Here is a 21,594-nt window from a genome sequence, read left to right on the forward strand (position 1 = left end):
TTATCCCTGCACATCAACAATTCCTCAGGTTCTGCTACAATGGGAGGCACTACCAATACAGGGCCTTGCCCTTTGGACTTTCCTCAGCCCCCAGGTCATTCACTAAGCTGCTGGCAGCTCTGGCAGCCCACCTTAGGGCTATCCCAGTTAGAGTCCAGTGTTATCTTGATGACATCCCGGTCCAGTCATCTTCCCCATCTAGGGCAGTAGAGGATGTAGAGCTCGCCATTCAGGTGCTCCAAGCGCATGGCTTCTCTGTCAACGAGGCCAAAAGCCACTTCACTCCCACCAATACCTTACTCCATCTGGGAGCTGTAATACCTTTTCCTGCACGGTGTCCTTATCCCAAGAACATCAGGAGAGTATCAGGGAGTTAATTGGACAAGTAAAATCTAAACCTAGAGTGTCCCTGGCTACGCTTTCTAAGCTCCTGGGGAAAATGATATCATGCATTAATATAGTGCCCTGGGCTAGACTGCATGCCAGCTCACTCCAATGGTTTCTTCTACCTTATCAGAAAACAGGTAGGAGTTGTTCCCTCTTACAGGTCAGATTAACTCTGTTGGTCCTTAAGTCTTTACGATGGTGGTCATCTGAGGCACTTTCCATGGGACTCCTATTCAAGGAACCGGACAGGTTAGTGCTGACCACAGTTGCCAGCCTTCATGGCTGGGGTGCCCATATTCAGTCCAGGATGCTCCAGGGACAATGGTCCCAGGCAGATTTGGGCCATAATATTAATTGGCTAGAGCTTCGAGCAGTCCATTTGGCCCTGAGACAATTAGAGGACGTTGTGTCAGATAAGGACATCCTGATCTTGACTGACAATGTGTCAACCAAGGCACACAGTAACCACCAAGGGGGACTCATTCAGGGCCTTTGATGCTAGAGGCAGAACAGCTCTGTTTATGGGCAGAGAGACACCAGGTATCACTCAGAGCTGAGCACATTGCAGGCGTGGCCAATGTTGAGGCTGACCGGCTTAGCAGAGCCACCATTGACCATGCAGAGTGGCGTTTGCACCCCGATTTGTTTCAGGAGCTGTCGGAGCGCTTTGGATACGCAGAAGTGGATCTCTTCGCTTCCCAGGACAGCACGCAATTCCCGAGATTCTATTCCAGGTTTGCAGTTCTGGGGGCGGAGGGAACGAACGCCTTACGCAGCCATTGGCCAAGGGAGCTCCTGTATGCATTCCCTCCCCTGCCCCTGATCCTGAGCATCATCCAGAAAATGTTGGCGGAAAGAGCAGAACTTATCCTTGTAGCCCCTCATTGGCCCAGGAGGCCATGGTTTGCAGACTTAGTAAACCTTTCCATTTCCAGACCTTGGAAGATACCGGAGGACAGAGTGTTGCTCAGCCAGGGGCCAATCTTGCATCCAGAGCCCCAGTGGCTTCACTTGGCTGTCTGGAGATTGAGCGGGGATCTCTGATCCGGGACAATTATTCCTCCAGAGTAATAAGAACTATCCAGGCCTCCAGGAGACCCTCCACCAACCGCATCTATGATGCAACCTGGAAGGCTTTCAGCGAATGGTGTTGTAAGTATGACATTGTCCCTTCTGGGGCCTCGATTGCCCAGGTACTGGACTTCCTCCAAGAGGGCCTGGACAAGGGACTTTCACCTAATACTCTGCGGAGGCAGGTTGCAGCCTTGTCCTCTGTTCTCTCCTTGGGGGGAGTGAAACCTTTGTCTAGACATCCCACGGTCTGCAGGTTTCTGAAGGGTGCTACATACCTGAGGCCTCCAGTGGTTCATCGATATCCGACGTGGGACCTCTCTAAAGTACTGCAGTCACTGACTGAGGCCCCATTTGAGCCACTGAGGTAAATTCCCTTGCAGTTTTTGTCTTGTAAGGTAGCTTTTCTGGTAGCAATCACCTCTGCCAGAAGGATTTCAGACCTGGCAGCCTTGTCTTTCAGGAAAGACCTTTGTGTGTTTCATACCAATCGAGTGGTGTTAAGACTAGACCCTTCATTCATGCCAAAGATGAACTCGTGGTTCCACAGAGCACAGGAACTAATTTTACCTGACTTTTGTCCGCATCCTGTGCACACGTTAAAAAGAAGATGGCATACCCTGGACATTTGGAGGGCTTTGAGGATTTACATTAAGAGAACATCGTCCTTCAGGGGGTCTGAATCCCTTTTTATTTCCTTTCAACCTTCCACCATGGGCTGCATGGTGACTCCAATGACTGTGGGGAGATGGACAAGCCTACCAAACACAGGGACTTGCAGTTCCTCCAAGGATAACAGCGCACTCAACAAGAAGCGTGGCAATATCGATGGGCGTGGGCCACCCAGGCCTCTCTGGAGGAGGTTTGCAGGACGGCTACCTGGGCCTCCCCTTCTCCGTCCATCAGACACTATAAGCTGGACTCATTTGCTTCTGCTGAGGCAGCTTTTGGACGGAGGGCTCCGCAAAAGGTCCATTCTGTATAAGGGACTCGGACCGCACTAGGCCCACCTGTAGGACAGCCTGCTTTGGTATGTCCCAATCCTGAATGCTATCTCCACCCCAATGGAGAAGGGTCGTTCGTTCTAACCTGATACGACCTTTCTTTTTGGGTCGAGATAGCATTCAGTCCCACCCTTTTGTGGTGCGTTCCGAGTGTAATGGTATATGCTATACTTACAGGAGAACACGTCAGTCTGTCACTATTCCTTTGCCAATTTCTGGGAGGACCCTAGCAACAGAAGGAGTGTCTGTCCTAAGAGTTTTAACAGACTCAGTCCAATCAGCAGCGGAGACGGATCGCCCAGTCCTGAATGCTATCTCCACCCAAAGAGAAAGATCTATCAGGTTAGAACCAACGACCCTTTTAAAAGCCAGCTATGTATTCATTTAATTGTCATGCTAATCCGGCCCTCAGTTAACCAGTTTAGAATATAATGGAATACTCTGTCAGACATAGCACTGAAATCAAACTCTTATTACACCCCCAATATTCCCATAATTTACTAAAGAAAATTATTTTTTACACATCCATGTTGGTCTAACAGTCTCTACGTTCTTTCAAAAGTACTTCCAGATCGTTTATGATCTGCTCTAGAATCTTACCAGCTATCAGGAGCTGTAATTTTTTGGAATTTTCTTCTTGTTCTTTGTTTTCGTCTTATCCAGTTGTTCTTTACAATATCTCAAAAGAGAGCACATGCACACAATTCATCTAAGCCACCGGAGTTCCTTTAGTTATCTTTTCACAAGAGTAGTTCGATCTGCAAAATGGCTTGGGAATCAGGAAACTGACCAGTTGACTGGATTTTCAGCTGCTTCTTTCCATTGCAGGACACTCCTCCAACAGCCGCATTGTATGGGAACACACCCGAGGTCGTTATAATTGCTTACAGTGCCCATATTCCACAGCCTCTCGGGAGGAGATGACCCAGCACACTGAAGACCATCGTAAAAATCCCTCTCCAACCAGTCGCTTGGACGGGGAAATGGGTGAGTGTTAACAGTCACGGGGAATCTTGGTAATGCAATTTTGGAAAGAGGAAAGAAAAACTCACCTGAGAGACCTCTTGTTTCCTTCTTGTTATGGAAGAACTTCTCGGTCTTCTGCTGTCTTTCCCTCATTAATGCAACAGTTCCTCCATTTGATCTCCAGATACAGGAAGGAGTGTTAAAATCCTGAAAATAATACTGGGGTCCCCCCCCCCCTCAGCTTTGACATGCAAATGTATCGGGTTACAAATATGTAATAATTCCTCCAACTATTTTAATGGCTTCCATTTTGTAAAAGGCTTTCCGGAGACCTTCAAAATGACTAAACTTATTTTAAATCCGTGAGGGGTAGGGAGAGCAGGCTGTTACCTGACATTTTAACCCAACGGTTTTCACCTTAATCCTGAAAGAAATACACCCTTCTTTGTAAGTCCCTCCATTTTGATTCTTTGTAGTTCAACTATATTACTGGTACTTTAAACTGACTTCCCCCCCCTTTTTTTCTCTCTCTTCCCCTAGATTTTGGTGTTCCTCTTCCTGCATTCCACCCGAAGTTGACACCAGAAGTGGAGAACTCTCTCTTTTCCCCGCTGTGAAGTTTCCATTGGGCTGATTAAGCTGACTTTATTATTTCCCCCCGAAAAACAGCATCTGTGTGGAGATATTTTTTTTTTAATGTGTGCATTCCCCCCCACAAAGGAGGCGTCTGGGGACAACCGTGTGTCGAATTTAGGCCAGAATTCATCTGCATTCTAGCTTGTCCAGAATGAGCAAGAGCATAGATGCATTCAGCGTACTCCTGTTTGTTTCTAGTTATTCACTTTGGCAGAAAAAGCCAAACATCTTTACCCCGCCAGTCTGTTTTGTTGAGCATTGCATCTGAATCTAGTCCTTGGCTTATTTCTCAAAATAACCAGCTACTGATATAAGCCAGTGTCCCATTCTTGGCTTAAATCATGTCTGTCAGTTGAAGAATGTCAGGGATTCTGACTACACCGTTCACTTTTCCATTCTTTATAAACCAGGTTTGAAAGACTTTTGTCTTATGTGTGCTCAGTTCCCCTCCCACCTACTTCCTCCCAATGCCTCCTTTCAGTTCAAACAAATGTGTTGACAACTGAGTACCATTTAAAAGGAAAGGGAGTGGAAATTGATTAGCATTTGAAAGGGTAATTAATTTAATCACCTTTCCTTGCATTTCCTTACTTTTTTTCTATTTAAAATCTACCTTTCTCCTGGTTTTAAGGTAAAAAAAAACCCTCTTTCTTTGTACAGTCATAACTAGTTATGCTCAGGTTTGTTAAGTGGGCTACTGCTGCTTTTGAAAAAAATAAATAAATTGTAATTGTACAGAAAGGTATGTCTTATGTCTGTAGTGTTTAGAAGGAAGGCAGGAAAATGCCTCAGTTTCTTTATCCTTCTGCTCCTACTTATTTATTATGAAGTCCCAAGAATGGTAAGAGGCCACACCAACTGATGGGTCTTTCTTTATGGGTCGTTGTACAGAAAAAGAAACGGCGATTTTCAATACTGCTCCACCTGAGCTTCTCCAAAGGGCCTATCAGAAGAGCATGTTTGATTTTTCACAGTCTAACTTAAAACTCCCAACAGATCAAACTAATCTCAGCAGTTACAGTGACAGATCTGCTCCCATTCTACCTACTATAGTGTTCCAAAATAGGAGGAAGGCCCTTGGTATTGCGCTGTCAATAACTCCCAATGCCCCCTTTTTTTTTTCCAAAAAAAAGTGCAGTTTTAATATAAACGTTGATATTTTTGGTCTCCATTAAATGGTTACTACACAAATTAAAAAGTCCTTGTAAACCAGTTGGAAGTTGTCATCATCATCCAAGAGCGAGAGCGAGAGACTTAAAGCAGAAACGAGAGTTACTGAGTGGCTTGACTGTCCGTTTGGTCCTATGAAGAAGAGCCTGTTGCAAGCAGGTGGGAAGAAGTCGGGCTTGAGTGGACCGCTGGGCAGGGAAGGGAACTTCACACCTCATCTCAGAAAGTGGAAATCGGTTCAGAGCTGTAACTATTGATCAACATTTGATCAGGTCAGAGAAGCACCCATGGTTTCCCAGATTCAATATTGACCAAAAGCTCTGGTGCAAATCATGACCTTTCTGTTTGGATGAGCAGCAGAACTTTTAAATACTGGACTCGACCAGGTTTGGAACAGGGCAGTGTTATCTAACAGCTCCCCGAAGCAGGAGTGCTAGTTACCCCTTTTTGACCTTCACCGAGCCTGCCTCTCCTGTTTAACTTTTGAGATGACTGTTCTTAGTACAGTCCTGTGAGCAGTTCATCCTAGAAAGAGGCAGTTCTTGGAGCAGAGAGAGAGGGCAGGCCCGTTAGTTTCTCAGTCCTGGAAGACAGCTTGGGCTTGGCTATGTGCATCCCCTGGAGTTTGATTAAGAGGGCTTCCCTTGAGCAGAAGCAAAGAGGATGGCCCACACGTGGTGGACAGGTGAGGAGGAGCTGGATCTACCTTGGCTGAAAACGGCAGCGTCTTCGGTGATCCAGTCGCTTCTTTGGCGGAGAGGCTGATGCACTGAGCAGCAGCCTCTTTGTTTCCTTTAAAGAGAAGTAGAGAGCTTGGGTAAGAAACCTGTTGCAAAGGGTGTTTTTTGCTGTTGCAGTTGAAAGTTGCAGAAAAGACCGGTGCTGGGCCAGCAAGGGAATGATTGGAGGGGGGGGGGGAAAAACTGCACAATACCTTAATACTGACCTTCAGGGTCACAGCCCCCCACACGCTCCTCTAACAAGCTTTCTGTGCTAACCGATGTCTCGGAATCGACATTCTCCTCATCAGAACAACGCTGGTCCAATTCGGGGAGCCGGTATGTTATGTCTTCCCTAAAGAAGTGAGAAAAAAAAAAAAGACAAGGTACAACATTCCATGGGAGGGCTGGAATAATTTCAATGACGGGTAATGAAAAGAGTTGAGTTTTCTGCCTCTCCTTTCAAAGCCTTTTTGATCCATCAAGTCCAATGTTGCTGTTGGAACCAGGGAAGGGCGACTATTATTGGGGTGGAATAAAGTCTATTGGTGGGCTTCGTTTGCTATTGAAGGAGGAGAGCAACTCAGGGCAATCTGGGAGAGGCTTTCACACAAGCCTAAAATAGCAATAGCACTTAAAACTTATGTACAGCTGCATAGTGTTTTACAGCCCTCTCTTAAGCGGTTCACAGAGTCAGCCTATTGCCCCCAACAACCTGGCTCCTCATTTTGTCCACCTCGGAAGGATGGAAGGCTGAGTCAACCTGGAGCTGCTGAGAATCGAACTGCCAAATTGCAGGCAGCTGGCAGTCAGCAGAAGTAGCCTGCAGTACTGCACTCTAACCACTGCGCCACTGGGCTCATTTCAAAATAGATTTGAAAGACCTAACAATCCTCCCATGCTTTGCAATGCAGGCTCCATTTTTTTTTAAATACTTTGCAAGAACCAGTTCTGCTGGAAGACTTAAGCACAGCTCTTCTTGATAGATTCTCAGAGCTGGCAGATGAATTCAGAGACCGTAGCTTCTGTCTTGCAGAGGGTGGGCCTTTACAAGCCATCACTCACTTCTCTTCCTTTATTGACTGTATCCGTTCCATCAACAGCTCCTTCTCCCTGTTGTCTGTTTCCTCCTCTTCGGGCAAAAGTCCAAGTTTAGGTGCGGCACTGCTCACTCCTACGGTGTGGGGACTCTTGCTCTGCAGGACGGAAAGAGAGCTATATCATCCCTTTGGCTAAGGATACAGCAAATCATCAAGCCTGGGTAGAGAGGAGCAATTAAATCCCACAAGTTGATTCTCTTGTGAACTCTGCAATAGATCATGAAGCAGCCTCTGCTCGGGCTGAACAATTTAGCTTTCCAGGCTTGAAAGTATAATTTAACAAGCCAGGAAAATAATGACAAAGTGGGGTAGTTCTGAATACAGGAAGCCTAAGCAGGGGACACCTGCTGATAGTTGTTTTTAGAGCAAGCTGTCCTTAGTACTGAATCCAACTTGCAGGGCTACGATGAATATAAAACAAGGAGAATCAATTTTGAATCCCAATGCAGAAAAGCAGGTACTGTTTCACCAAACTCCCTCCCAAAGGTATAAATTTGAGGCCCGAAATTTAAATTTACTGTGCCTTGGGATATCATAAAAAAAAGGGTTAAGGCTGCTCCCGAGCAGGTGCACAGAAATGTCTTCCTTTGACAAGAGCCAACCACCAGATTCACACACAGAGACACACAAACCTGGGTTAGTGTAAACAGATTCAAAGGGTTAAGCATCCAAGGCCAAAGTTGGATGCAGGGGTATCTTTTTTATTTTTTCTATGAAGCGTTGGTTAATATCTCTTGCAATCCACTATCCAATCCCCATAATTAATTGGGAAAACAGGACAAATGTGCACAGGTGTAAAACATGCAGAGTTTTAAAGTGAGGGGTTTTGAAGCATTCAGCGTGTGAAGAGCCTTCCCCAATCTTTAGCTGATGCTGGGAGAGGCAGAGTGAGGAAGGGAGCAACGTTCCATGCACTTCAGTGCTTTCACCTACCCGGGCTCCCTCGCGGGGAGAGGAAAAGGCAAGTTTTACTGGCCACAGCTAGAGAAAAGGAGAGATGAAGGGCACATTCATAGGAGACCAAAACATTTTCTCCAACTCTCCATGGATAAAAAAAGACTTCAAAGATTAAAAGAATATACAGTACATGTCAAAGTTAAAAAAAATGTAAAAACGCCGCACGTGTGATTTAAACAACCCTAATACATGTGCAAGATTCGAAAACTAATACGATATTAAACTTATTGGAATTATAAAGCTGGGATGAGTTTTGAGATTGCTTGAGCCAGTCTTCCGCAATCAAACAGAAGAATTAAACAGCAAGAGCAACCATTTCTACCCAGCAGGGGTTTTGGGATTCTTCGATCAGGAAGTATGATTAGTGTAACCCCACTGCTCAGAATTTCTTTTTAAGAATATACCCAACCCATATAAAATCAACCACTAGACATAATGTTGGATGTATATTTTGTGTGTATTTGTAGATATTGTACTCTCAAATTGCAAAGGGAGACGTGGGTATCTTATCTTCATTTTTAAGTGCTTTGGTTTTATTGTATTGCAAACAGTTGCCGGGGTGCATCCACAGTTTCATTGTACTTGTACAATGACAATAAAGTTCTTCTAATTCTAATTCTAAAGGAAACAAAATATAAACATCGGGCTCCCGATGCTTAACAGCATAGCCCATTACCAAAAGCTACTAAAGAGAAGCAACAGGGCTCCACCTGTTTCTTTCTCCTCAAAGGAGACATTTATCATGGTGACCAAAGTGGCTTCAGTCTTTCTAACAGCGTCTGTTTGTTCTTCCAGTAAAGGAGGGCCCACCCTTTCCTGAGATAATTCTGTCCCACTATCAAGAAGCTATCAAATCAGGAAGTTCAGCAAAAACCTGTTTCAATACATCAATTATTTCTATGGTTACCTTCTAGAATAATAGAGACAGGTCTGCTTCTTCTATTGGATACAATACATGAAGACCACCCTGTCTCCTTTTTTTTCTCTCCACCAAATTAAACTTATTAGTTTTTCAACTCCCTCTCACAGGAATGTTTTCCAGACTTCACCATTTTGACTCACACACCCAGAATGTCTTCCAAAATGTATGTGCTGAACTGGACTCTGTGCAAATGGCCTCTGCACCCCAGATGCAGTGGGGACAATCGGGAGACTATAACAGAACTACTTGTGACTGGACACATCCCAACTTTACAATCATTTACTGAATTATATTTACAGATTATATCAGAACTGCTTTAAACAAAGTCATTTTTTTTTCCTTTCCAACTTCCACTCACACAAAAATAAGGCCTTGGGAATTTCGCATGAAGTCACACATTACATATCAGCCTTGCTGTGTGAGATTAATAGAAAAGTCACACTTCTGTTGTGAAATCTCCATCACATTTCATGCCGAGTGCAATAGCAGTGCTTACTTTGTTCTGTCGAAGCAGTGAAAGCCGCCGTAGAGCAATGCTTTCCGCTGCTTCTAGTTGGCAAATTTCATCCATCTTCATGCTGTACTTTCTCAGCTGTTCCTTGATGATCATCTCCACACACCTATGCATAGGTAGGGAAGAGAGAGAGAACAAAAGGAGAAATGGAGAAAACAACCACAGATCATTCACGGGCCCTCCCTTGATGGATGGAAGAAGAGAGGATGAACGGATCAGGTGAATGCACGCATGGATAAAGGGGCTGACAGAAGATACACCATTTTCCCAACAATACAATTATGAACATGTCAGAGTAGGGAAAGTCACTAGATGGTCACATGCACTGATGTTGTGTATATTAATTAACCAGCCAACCTCCATTTCCCATCAGATCCACCTTTCTGTCTCCCTCTTCCAACAGAGATACCATCCGAGTTCTACCATCTCTCACAGGAAACCATCTGAATCAGAAAAAGGAAATCGGTTCAAGGAATGTGAAAAAGAATGTGACGATATTTGGCCAGGAGATTGATAGTGAGAGATGGAAAATTAGATTCAGGCTTCTATAACTTGCAGGGAAAAAGAGAATAGATAATTCTGTAGTCAGATGATAGAAATAAAATTCACCCTAAAGATCTCTAGAACATTTGCTTTTGGAGACTGCCGAGGCTAGGCCTCATTATACCTGTAGAGATTTAATTAGCAATGCCTATTCTACATAGAACACTGAAGAAGTTTATCTGTTCCCACAATTTCTATTATTCCGGAAAGGGCAGAAGTCTCAGTGTTCACAGGCAATCTAGGATAACTCACGTGGTTGTTTTGGAGACATCCTTCATGCTAGTGAGAGGATCCAAGTTGTCAGGACAGCGCAAGAGGCAGGGGGCAAAGACAATGGCCAGGGCATTGGGTGACATCCGATTGACCTCTTCCACCACGGCTACCCTGTGTTTGGGTATGAGAAGAAGTTTTTGTGTGTGTTTAAGCATGCTAGGTTAGAAAGAGAAACAAAATTATTGGCTTATATTATTTACGTTGGCAGCATCTTTTGCCAACCCACTAACTTTTGTCTTCATTAGCTAAATATTGTGGTAAACTTGATTTTAACACAATTTTCTCCCCCCATAATAGTTCCTTTTCCATGAAATCCATCCTTAACTTCTTTCACTATACCATCTACTACGCACTGAATAAAAAATGTAAAACCTATATATCATGTGTATAGTGAGTCAGATTGTTACTGAACCAAATCCAGAAAGTTCTGCTTCCAATTGATATAGCTATCAAGTGATACTGAAGATTAGATCTGAATCTTCTAAATGAAGAACAGGTACATTCATGTATATGCTATCCAGTAAGGCTTTTTACAAGAAATACATTATGCTCCTTTCCAAAGGTGATGCGTATGAGATTGGTTTGTTTGAGAACATGGTTTTATATCCTGCCCGATTTTGAAAGACTCAAAGTAAGAAGATACTTACAATGAAGATGATAATAACACAGAAGCAGACAACTAACAATCTAAAGGACTTCTTGCATACTATTAAATCCAAAAGGCTCATCAAGCAGATTTTGAGGCATTCCACATCTTGGAAGGGTAGATATTAAACAATATGGGAGGATTTTATTAGCCTCCTACTACCTTGATTTTATATGAGTGGGGACCCTCAACAATTCCTTCTTGTAAAAATGCAAAGGGTGGGCTAGATCTTGATGGAGGAGACTGTCTTGTAGATTGGGAGGCAAACCATGTAAGGCTTTAAAGGGGACAACCACCATATTGAACTGGATCCAACGAACACAGCAGCTGTATCACTGGTGCTAAGCAGCCAAATTGCTCTTACTAGTTAGCAGATGAATCATTGCACTTTGGATCAAATAAAGACTTCCAAGGTGCTATCATATAGAAATGCATGCTGTAATTTTTTAATTGTCAGGTGACCAGGACATAAGTCAGTATAGTCATAGTATTTTCATCTAGATGTCTTGCAGCTTCATTGGAAGTTGGGCAGCAAATACATTTGAATAATAATAAACTGGCTTGCCAGTTGGAATAAAACACCCCCACCATGGTTTCTACCTGCTTCAGCTGGAGTCATAATTCCAGAATGACCTCTTAAAGGATTTGCTTCTTAAAGAAGAAGGCAAACCCATCAAGATCTAAACCAGAATTGGGACAAGCCAGATCTATAGCTGGCAAACAGTAACTCCATGTTGCAAGGATTTGAGCTTGTCTTGACCCAGAGGTCCTCAAAGCCTGTAGGTCCCAAGTCAGGATTTTTATAGTATTTCTGGCTTGGCCTGGGGTGACAATGTATCATTTAGCATTATCAACATACGATTGACACCTCATTTCAAAGTGATGGACGACCTTACCCCAGGGTTGGGATCAGACAGAGTTAACTACCGGTTCGATGATTTAAGAGGTTTGGTGATTTACGATGTGCTTTCCTGCACGCTGCGTCTGTAAATCATCATCAGCACGCTGCATGCAGAGAAGCAGCCTTTGAAACAGCACTTTTTTTCCTGCTTTTTTAACTGCAGCTGTGCCTCGCACGGCAGCTGAAGTTGAAAAAAGCAGGAAATAAAGGTCAGGAAAGAACCCGGGTGGGCAGGTGGGCAAAAACATCAGCAGACATACAACCAGTTCTATGTCTACTGCTCTTCAGAGCTACCGGTTCTACAGAGGTGGACAGAACCAGTAGAAACCCACCCCTGCCTTACCCAGTGGTTTCATGTACATGTTGAATAAAATGAATCTTGCAGGGACTCTCACCGGAGTAACTACAAATTTTACTCTTCCTCCATATGCGTTTTCTGAAGCCAAGGAAGGGCTGGTACCACTGTAGAACAGTATCTCCAATCCCCAACCTTCACAGATGTTTCAGATGTATAACATGATCTATGTTGCGTTCTAGTAAAATAAATAATTGGTGCATCTTCCTTCTGAAAAGCTTTTTTGGGAGGCTGGTATGTAAGATGAAGTGTCTATTCCTAGAACTTTCTGGTGCTTCCTTGAAAGTTTGTTTTCCCGCCAAAATCCACAGATCTTTTCTTGAGTGGTTTGTGTGTTTTGGGAAGCAAATTTTCTGGGACAGGAAGTGGTTCATATATAGACCTTAGTCCTGAAACTGCAGTCATAACTGCATGAATCAACACCAGTTCCAGTAATTTATTTTCACAAAGCAGATGAACCATCTCTAAAACTGTTGGATTGGCACAGAGGAATTGGCTGAAGAATTCTGGGAGTTGAAGTCCACAAGTCTTAAAGTTGCCAAGTTTGGGGACCTGTGGATTAGTATATCGGGGAGAAAAATGAACATTCCAGAAAATACTACTTAAATGTTCCTAGAACATTTTTACTTGTCTAGATTTTCCTATCACTCATCTTCATGAAGCAACAGGGATGAAGATAACAGAGTGATCTTGGAGGTCTTCTAGTCCAACCTCTGCTCAAGCAGGAAACCCTATAACCATTTCAGACAAATAGTTGTCCGTTTGTCAAGATGGAATGTTCTGCAAGCAAAGCAGATGTTTCGTCAATTGTTAGCCCTTCTTACTTCCCACAGCATAATAATAAGAAATAAGGGAGATGTTTTATTTGTACAAAAGGGGATGATGAGTTTAACTGATATACTTTTAGTTTACTTTATTGTCATTGCACCTCATACAACGAAATCAAACACCATCTTCAGTGCACATCATGACCATGAAAATAAACACAAAGACACATCCTTCACCCTCCACACATTGAACTTGAAACCCCTGACACCACACCAACACTGCACTATACAGCAGAATTCAAAAGAGCTACTGCCCTGGGATAGAAGCTGTTTTTCAGCCTATTTGTTTTATTTATTTTTCTTTATTTTAGATGTTTTTTTATCCCACCTTTATTATTTCCATAAATAACACAGTGATTGTTTTAAAAAGGCCTCTTGATTTCTAGAAGACCTTGCTCTGTTTATACTTTATTGACCTTGGAATCCTGACTTGGTACAACATAAATTTCAAACAAACTGTAGAGACATTTTTAAAACTATTAAAGTACTTGCTCAAATGTTCTTTGGCTCTTATCAATTTAAATACACAGCATCTCACAGGATCATGGCTATAATCACTTCCCCGACCACAGGGGAAAGTTAAACTTCAAGATGGTTGTCCTTACTTGACAAGGTGGAAAATTAGCCGTTCCAAGGTGTCATGATTGGCCTGCGGGAGCTGCTCAAGGACGCTGTAAACTGCACAGAGCTGCTCTTGCTTCTCTGGGAGCTCTGTAAGGAAGGAGAATGTAAGGAGAATCCAGTTAGATCTAGGTGGTCCTTGACTTACAACCACAATTGAGCTCAAACTTTATGCTGCTAAATGAGATGGCTGTTAAGTGAGCTTTGCCCCATTTTATGACCTTTCTTGTCGTGGTTGTTAAGTGAATCGCTGTAGTTGTTGACAACTGTTAAGTGAATCTGGCTTCCCCATTGACTTCTGCTTGTTAGAAGGTTGCAAAAAGGCAATCACATGACCCCGGGACATTGCAACCGTCATAAATATGAGACAGTTGCCAAGCAAGAGAGCCCTAGTGATGCAGCAGTTAGAATGCAGTACTGCAGGCGAAATCACTGCTCACTCCAGGAGTTCCATTCTGACCTGCTCAAGGTTGATTCAGCCTTCCATCATTCTGAGGTTGGCAAAATGAGGACTGATCACATGATGACTCTGATAAATAGAACAGCAGAGTTGGAAGGGACCTTGGAGGTCTTCTAGTCCAACCCCCTGCTTAGGCAGGAAACCCTACACCATTTCAGGCAAATGGTTATCCAATCTCTCTCTAAAAACTTGCAGTGTTGGAGCATTTACAACTTCTGGAGGCAATTTGTTCCACTGGTTAATTGTTCTAACTGTCAGAAAATTTCTCCTTAATTCTAGGTTGCTTCTCTCCTTGATTAGTTTCCTCCCATTGCTTCTTGTCCTGCCCTCAGGAGCTTTGGAGAATAGCTTGACTCCCTCTTCTTTGTGGCAGCCCCTGAGATATTGAAAGACTACTCTCATGTCTCCCCTAGTCCTTCTTTTCACCAAACTAGACATACCCAGTTCCAGCAACCGTTCTTTACATGTTTTAGCCTCCAGTCCCCTAATCATTTTTGTTGCTGTCAACTGCTTAGAGAGGGCTGTAAAACACTGTGAAGTGGTATATACCGTGTTCCTCATATAATAAGGCTGGGTCTTATTTTTTTTTGAGCCCCGAAAAAATGGCTAGGCCGTCTTTTCAGGGGTGACTTAATTCCCCCCCCTTGCATCTTCAGGCGGGTGGGTGGCGATGGCTTGGATGTTGACCTCGGCGTTGGTGGGGCACTTCGTATCGGGGTCAACGCAGGCAGCACCATATCCAGGTGTGCAACAAAAGTACTTCCTAACGGCAAGCCCCCCCACCATTCCCCCCCCATTTCGCATGTTTTAATATAGGCCTTAATTTGGGGGGAGGGGCTTAATTTCATTTCATGCCTATAAAACATGCTGGGATTTCCTATTGGGGGAGGCCGTCTTGTTGGAGAAACGGTAGGTGCTATTGCCATCCAAATTTTGATCACGTGAGCATGGGGTTGCGGCAATGGTCATGAATGTGAAAACCGGTCATGTCACTTTTTTTCAGTGACATTGTAACTTTGGTCACTGAATGAACCGTTGTAAGTTGAGGACTATCTGTAATATCCGGTATCTATCTAGTCCAGTACCCTATTTCTTACAGAAGCCAAGTGGAGCCAGTCTCACACCGCCTGAGAAAAGAACCACCTCTTTTTTTCTCAGATGCTTCACCACTTACCCACCGCCCGAAGGAAGTCATTGTACTGAGCGAAAGTCATCAGAGGATCCGGTAACTCTCTCAGCCATTGTTTGAAAATCCCCGTGATGGTATGGATGGGATAGTTCTCTAGCCGTACTGAGTTTGGGTCTGAGAAGGAGAGAAGAAACAAAGAGGCAAAGATTGAAGCTCCTTCAGTCTAGGCAAGATGCATAGGAATGGCAGCTGGAATGCAGTAACTTTGAGATTTTCCATCAAAGATTTTGAATATTTTTTTTCTCCTAGTGCAGGAATTGGCGACGTGTGGACCTTTAGCTACTGTTTTCAAATTCAATTCAAGCTATGGGGCATTGTGAACAGTGTGCAAGCATGAACTGAATGGACTAGCAGTCCAACAACTATTTTGCACTCACACTGCAGTCTACTGGCTAATGTAACACTGCCATACGCTAGCTACTGATACGAAATGCATATTAGTCAGTGGTGGGATTCAGCCAGTTTGCACTGGTTTGGGCGAAATTACCTCCACTGCCACCGCCACCCCATCAAAGTGGATCCTGGGTGCTGCACTGCAATGGAGAAAGGGGCAATGGAGAGGCCAGCACGAGGGAAGGAGGAGGCTGCTTTCCCCTTTTTTCTCCTCCCTGATTGCTCCTCCTCCTTCCCTCGTGCCAGCCGCTCTGTTTATATATTTATTGGATTTACATTGCTGCATATTTGCCCATGGCGAATGGGCCTACAGATGGCAACATAAAGAGAAACGGTTGCCCGTTTCTCCATTGCAGCAGAGCGCTCAGAACCCACTTTGATAGCGGGAGGAGTAATTTAACCACCGGTTCGCCTAGGATCAGGTTAGCCATCATGGGAGGCTCGTCCCGCATGTGGGGTGGAGCTGAAGGACGGGGATGGTCCACGCCTCCCATGACTGACAACCTGACCTTTGGCAAACCGGTGATTAAAATGATTTGAATCCCAACGCTGATTACAGTCTAAAAACCTCTGGAGGGTCACAACTTCTGGTCCTTTCAAGTCTGGTAAGAATTTTGATTTTTCTACAGCTTCATTTTTTTTTCTGATTTAATTTTCTTTGATGGTGGCAATGCTTCCCTGTGGTTTGTGTCCTTCCCCTCCTCCTCCTCCTCCATCTCCCAAGGAGGGCAGCCCACATGCAATAAGGCTACCAAGCATCCTAGGGAAGAAGCACTTCGAGCCCCACCTGCTTGCAGGGACTGTTTCAACTCCCTCATGCGGTTTGCTGATCCCGACTTCCGGTAGATGCCTTCGGTGTAGAGCCCGTGCATCTCGACATACTCCAACAGCTTCTCCATGACAATCGGGACAGAGTTCTTCTCGCTAGTCAGGACGCTGACACTGACTCCAAAGTGACGGGACTCTGGGTCTTGGTCACCCTGTGACCAGAAGGGGAAGAAGAGATTAACCCTTTAGTGACACACGCTGCCCATAGAAAGGAGGAATGCAGAGTTTGCAATTAAAGCTTCGGCTCTCTTGAATAGCAGGTAAACCTGGCTTGTGTAATTGAGCCTTAGTGGCACAGTGGCTAGAATGCAGTGTTGCAGGCTAATTCTGCCCACAGCCTGGAGTTTGATCCTGGCAGGACTCAAGGTTGACTCAGCCTTCCATCCTTCCGAGGTGGGTAAAATGAGGACCCAAATTTTGAGGGGCAATAGGCCAGCGGTCGCCAACCGGTGGTCTGTGAGAAAATTTTGGTGGGCTGCAGAGAAATCTCACCCCCAGAGCACTCCCCCCCAAAGCAATTAATCCAGGCTGTGCAGAAACACAAGGCTGCGCTGCCCACACGGCCTGCGGGAACCCTCGCTGCCCACTCATTCCTTACCGGGCAAAATTGCCTGCTAAATTGCTATTTTTTCTTTTTCCGACCATCAGCTGTTCTGCTATGCTGGAAGATTTAGATTAGCTAGGAAGCAAGAAATCCTTGGATTTCTTGCTTTCTCTAGCTAGTCTTTAAATCTTCGGCTCTGCTTTTAAGCACAGCCGAACCTCCCTTAGGACTGAAGGTTCTATTGTTCAGACTCACGGCAAGCAAATTTTATGTGACAGACTGAGCTAGCCGATGGCAGATAGACAGATCACTGAATGATTCTGTGAGCAACTCAATCTGCCTGCCTGCTTTGCCTGATTTTGGGTACAAGTTGCTCTTTTTTTATAAAAAAAATATCAATATTTATATAAATATTTATAATATTTACATACAAGCCATTCCCAGCCAGTCACACCCACAAATTAGGCCACGCCCACAGAACCGGTTAGTGGTCCCTGGGATTTAAAATTATGAGTTTGATGGTCCCTGTGGTCCAAAAGGTTGGCAACCCCTGCAATAGGCTGACTCTGCACACTGCTCAGAGTACTGTAAAACACTATGAAGCGGTATATAAGTCTAAGTACTATTGATGAGCTATTTCAGATTAACATGGCCAAAAGGTCATTTCACATTGAAAACAAGCTGAAAGGTACTGTTTTTCTTCAGGTTAAGTGTCTGTTGGTGGATGGTCTTCCCTGAATGGAAGACTATTTATTAATACGAGAGGATTCTGCTAACTAAAGCAGGCCATATTGAACTTCTATATTAAAATCAGGCTAAAGCATTTTGCTAATATGTAGAATAATGGGTGTATAATAAGAAAAGAGACACTGGCTGAATGGCTTTGAAAAGTAATGGTGGAGAAATAGAACAGTATTGACTACTAATAGTATGAAATCACAATTTATAGCAGTGCATCGCGTGTAAAAACATTGGCTTCTATGGAAAAAGGGATCCTGGACTTAGCAGGCTTTTCGAGTCTTTATCAGCACAGCTCTCCTCATTCAGTATTAGATAAATTAACGGTGTGTGTATGAAGCTGATAAGTGACGATTTAGGGTGAGGTATTGTCCCTATGCTGATGATACTCAGTTTTATAACTCTACCCCAATGGTCTGAATGAGGCTATGGAGATTCTGTCTCGTGCTTGGAGACTTTGAGGGGTCTGGATGAGGCACAACAGGCTTTAGGCCCACCTGAGCAAGACTACTTGTATGTACCTGTGTTTTACCTATTTTTATTGTAAGCTGCCTAAAGTCATGTACTGTATGTGAGTTTGGCAGCTGTATAGATCAGTATCAAATCAAAATGCTTCAGTATGAAAACAAAGAAATGAACATCCGTGTTTGAGTAGTAGTATAATTTTGACAGAAAAAGCGGGACTACTTTCTTCAGCCCCTTATTGAGTGGCTCCCTGGATACACTTGGTTGGTTGCTTTTGGAAGAAGGATATCAGTCCAGATCTTGGCTTGGTCTGATTTCAGCCCTTACTGAAATCTAGTGTCAGAACTTTAGTTCTGTTGGGGCTGAAGTCATGAGTTCATGAGTTGTAACCAAAGCCAGTCTCTGCTTTCCCACAGCAGAGACTGGCATGTGGAAAGCTGGCCGGAGAGGGGCTATGACCTACTTTTCTTGCTTGTGAGGATGTGCATCCGCTTTGGATTTTGGACAGGCACTTCTTATGGCAGGTCAGCTTACAGACTAGAAGAGGGAAGAAAGAAAAACAACAACAACCAAAGGCGTGTTAAACAGAACCAGTTTGGTCTAGTGGTTAAGGCAGCAGGCTAGAAAACAGGAGACTGTGAATCCTAGTCCTGTTTTAGGCATGATAGACAGTTTTGTGACTTTGAGCCAATCATCAGGAGACTGAGAGCTCTAGTCACCCCTTTGAGTTATTTATAAAAATAATAAAGATAGGATAAAAAAAAACCCCAAAACTAAACAAAAGAAAACAATAAAATAAAAATAAAATAAATAATATAAAATAAAGATTTTGTTCCCAAATGAAAGTCTCCTTCCACAGTCTTCTTTGTGGAGACAAAGTGGGGAAACCTGAGGAATAGGAATGCTTCCATTTTTGGAAGGAGGCAAACAAGAGTCCTACTTCCTAGTCCAATTCAGAAGAAGATTTTCTATTACTAGAAATGACAATTTTATCTCCCTGCTCCCACAAGGCCATGCCGCTGTAAATGAAAAGGCTCATTACAATCAGAAACACCCAGAGCTGCTCAAAGCAAGAGTGTCAAACCCCAGATCTTATAAGCTTGCACTTACTGCTACAAAGACAAGCCTTCTCCATAGGCCAGATGTAGGAAGAGCACTGCTCGCAAGACTGTAAGATGTTCACTTGGTAATTCACAAAGACATGGCCATTGAGTTCCACAATCTGTAAACAGCCACACAAATATCTGAATATATTCCACTTATTTGTTAAACTTGTATTTTTAAGTATGTGTTTTGTTGAAAAGAGAATCAAAGGACTATAAAGTAAAAACGTGACCTTGTAAACATGCTGCTTAGTCATTATTCTCTATCCCAATTGATAAAAAAAACATATTGTAGTCTATTAGGCATTCTAGAATGGCATTTTTTTCAGGCATAACTCTGGGCAGAGAGGTGTGGTTTGTCTTTAGAGCATACTATGACTTCCTATTCCATTTAATTTGTTGTACATATTATAAAACTCTTGAACTTGCTTGCAAACCATTTCTCTATAATTCTTGCAATTTCTGGTGGTTCTTCTGGATATACACAAATGCACTTTTTTCATTTCTGGTGTTATTTCCTCCCATTATGTCAGACTTGCTTTCCCCCAAATGTAGCTCATGTCACACCAGAAGATACCACAACATAAGAACTGAACACACCATAATAATTTCTATCTTCTCATTCCCCTCTTCTCCACCCATAAGGCTTTTTTTTAAAAAACAACAACAGGGGCCTCTAAACTTGGCAACTTTAAAACATGTGGACTTCAACTCCCAGAATCCCATTCCATGCCAGCTGGGGATTTCTGGGAGTTGAAGTCCACAAGTCTGCCAAGTTGGAGACCCATGGGATAAGGGACAGTTCCTAGAACTGGCAGCCACAAAACCCACACCTCATTCAAGGGCTAATATAACGTTGAAAATAACAAAGGACTCACCACATGTTCCTGTTTTCGCTTTTTTTTTTGAGCCTTGCTTTGCTGTTGGAAGAGTAAGAAGAAAAAAGGATTCTTTTTCACGTCCTTTCGGTTCTAGCTGAGCTTTCCATTAGAGCTGATTCTCTAATGCTGAAAGGCCAGTTCTTGGCATTCAGCAGTACAAAAACGCTTTGCTTCTGGGAAGCAACATAATATTCCCCACTTCTATGGCAAACTGCAGCATTGGCACCTTTTACATTTTGGAACTGAATGAATGATTCTGAGGGAACCTGCTGAGCACTTAGCTAGGAGACAGAATAAAAAGGGAGTGTATGACGAAGACAAGTCTCTGCTAGTGTTTTCCAAGCTTGGCTATTTCCAGATGTATAGACTTTTGTCTCAGTTTCATTTGACAGGTCCTAGATGGTGGGCCTTTTCTGCTGTGGCCTCCATTTTACAGAACATCTTTTCCTTGAAATGAGGCTGGTCTCGTCCCTTTTAGCTTTCCAAAGCTCCCTCAAGACCTGGTTGTGTCAGCAGGTCTAGGGACCTCAGAAGATTGGCAAAATTTTGAGACGGTTCCTGATTAATTAAACACCTCTTCTTCTAATTTATTTTCTGTTCTGCTTTTAGCTTTGTGCCTTTTTTGTACTTTAAAAATTTCTCATATTCATCTTTATATTAATTTGTATATTTTGCTTTTAAATTTATTTCATGCCACCCAGAGTGACTTGATTGTGAAATGGGAGGTATATAAATGTGACCAATAAGCTCCCACAACTCTCATGCTGGGTATGGAATTCTGGGATTTGGAGTCCACAGACATCTGGAGATTGCCAAAGCTGGAAAATAATACTCTGGATTGTAGTTAATTGAAGTGATTTTAGTTTGTGTAGAGATAATAACAAAGAAATAATAAGGCACGCAATCCCCCTTTTTAAAGTGAGTCAAAAAGAAAACCACTCATATCAAAACTTTCCATGAAAAAAACCCCCAATCTTTTAAGAAAACAAATAAGTTCCAAGAACACAAATGCGAGACCTTGTGTTGCTCTGGCTCTTCTTTTTTTGCATAGCTGCGGGCAAACTCATCCAGAAGAGACTGGAAAAGATTCAAGACCAGCTTCACGTCCTTCTCTTCTTTCTGTTTTGCCATGTTGACCACGAGGAGTTGGTAGTTTTCCATCAGGTCTCTGTAGCCAACATGGATCTGTCCGTTCTGTGGAAAGGTGGTAGAAATAAATAGGGATGTTGAGCTGGGATGCATCAGCGGCCTGGGGAACAGGATGTTTCCTCATCTGTGTTCCCACAGCGCTCAATCATAAGCACAGCATGTGTGCACCACATTCAGACATTTTTCCAAAAGTTATGGAATTTTCAGCATCATAACTTTTGAAACTTAGCCA

General features: G+C 43.4%; 2 protein-coding genes across 13 annotated transcripts in view; one reads left to right on the forward strand and one right to left on the reverse strand.

Moving 5' to 3' along the window:
* The window catches only part of ZNF414 (zinc finger protein 414), a 30,875-nt gene extending 26,070 nt beyond the window's left edge, over positions 1-4,805 (forward strand). For both annotated transcript variants that reach the window (XM_026670955.2, XM_026670954.2), the window contains exons 7-8: positions 3,291-3,449; positions 3,969-4,805. In XM_026670955.2, the coding sequence (XP_026526740.2) occupies positions 3,291-3,449; positions 3,969-4,045 (236 nt within the window). In that variant the 3' untranslated portion in view covers positions 4,046-4,805. The remainder of the gene's footprint in view (positions 1-3,290; positions 3,450-3,968) is intronic.
* Positions 4,806-5,176: 371 nt separating this feature from the next.
* The window catches only part of MYO9B (myosin IXB), a 79,311-nt gene continuing 62,893 nt past the window's right edge, over positions 5,177-21,594 (reverse strand). For 4 of the 11 annotated variants that reach the window (XM_087952545.1, XM_026670950.2, XM_026670953.2 and 1 more), the window contains 13 exons: positions 21,231-21,407; positions 20,211-20,252; positions 19,340-19,451; positions 18,693-18,766; positions 16,442-16,634; positions 15,247-15,375; positions 13,597-13,702; positions 10,242-10,373; positions 9,429-9,552; positions 7,987-8,034; positions 7,019-7,149; positions 6,181-6,308; positions 5,177-6,026 (listed from right to left, as the gene is read on the reverse strand). In XM_087952545.1, coding sequence (XP_087808671.1) covers positions 5,812-6,026; positions 6,181-6,308; positions 7,019-7,149; positions 7,987-8,034; positions 9,429-9,552; positions 10,242-10,373; positions 13,597-13,702; positions 15,247-15,375; positions 16,442-16,634; positions 18,693-18,766; positions 19,340-19,451; positions 20,211-20,252; positions 21,231-21,407 — 1,611 coding nt within the window. In that variant the 3' untranslated portion in view covers positions 5,177-5,811. Of the gene's footprint in view, positions 6,027-6,168; positions 6,309-7,018; positions 7,150-7,986; positions 8,035-9,428; positions 9,553-10,241; positions 10,374-13,596; positions 13,703-15,246; positions 15,376-16,441; positions 16,635-18,692; positions 18,767-19,339; positions 19,452-20,210; positions 20,253-21,230; positions 21,408-21,594 lie in introns of all 11 variants that reach the window. The other 7 variants (XM_087952541.1, XM_087952543.1, XM_026670952.2 and 4 more) reach the window with 4 other exon arrangements.

The sequence above is a fragment of the Notechis scutatus genome, chromosome 1 (genome assembly GCF_049901735.1).
Source record: "Notechis scutatus isolate UNSWTSFEM ecotype Mainland chromosome 1, rNotScu1.2, whole genome shotgun sequence".
Classification (NCBI taxonomy): Eukaryota; Metazoa; Chordata; class Lepidosauria; order Squamata; family Elapidae; genus Notechis; species Notechis scutatus.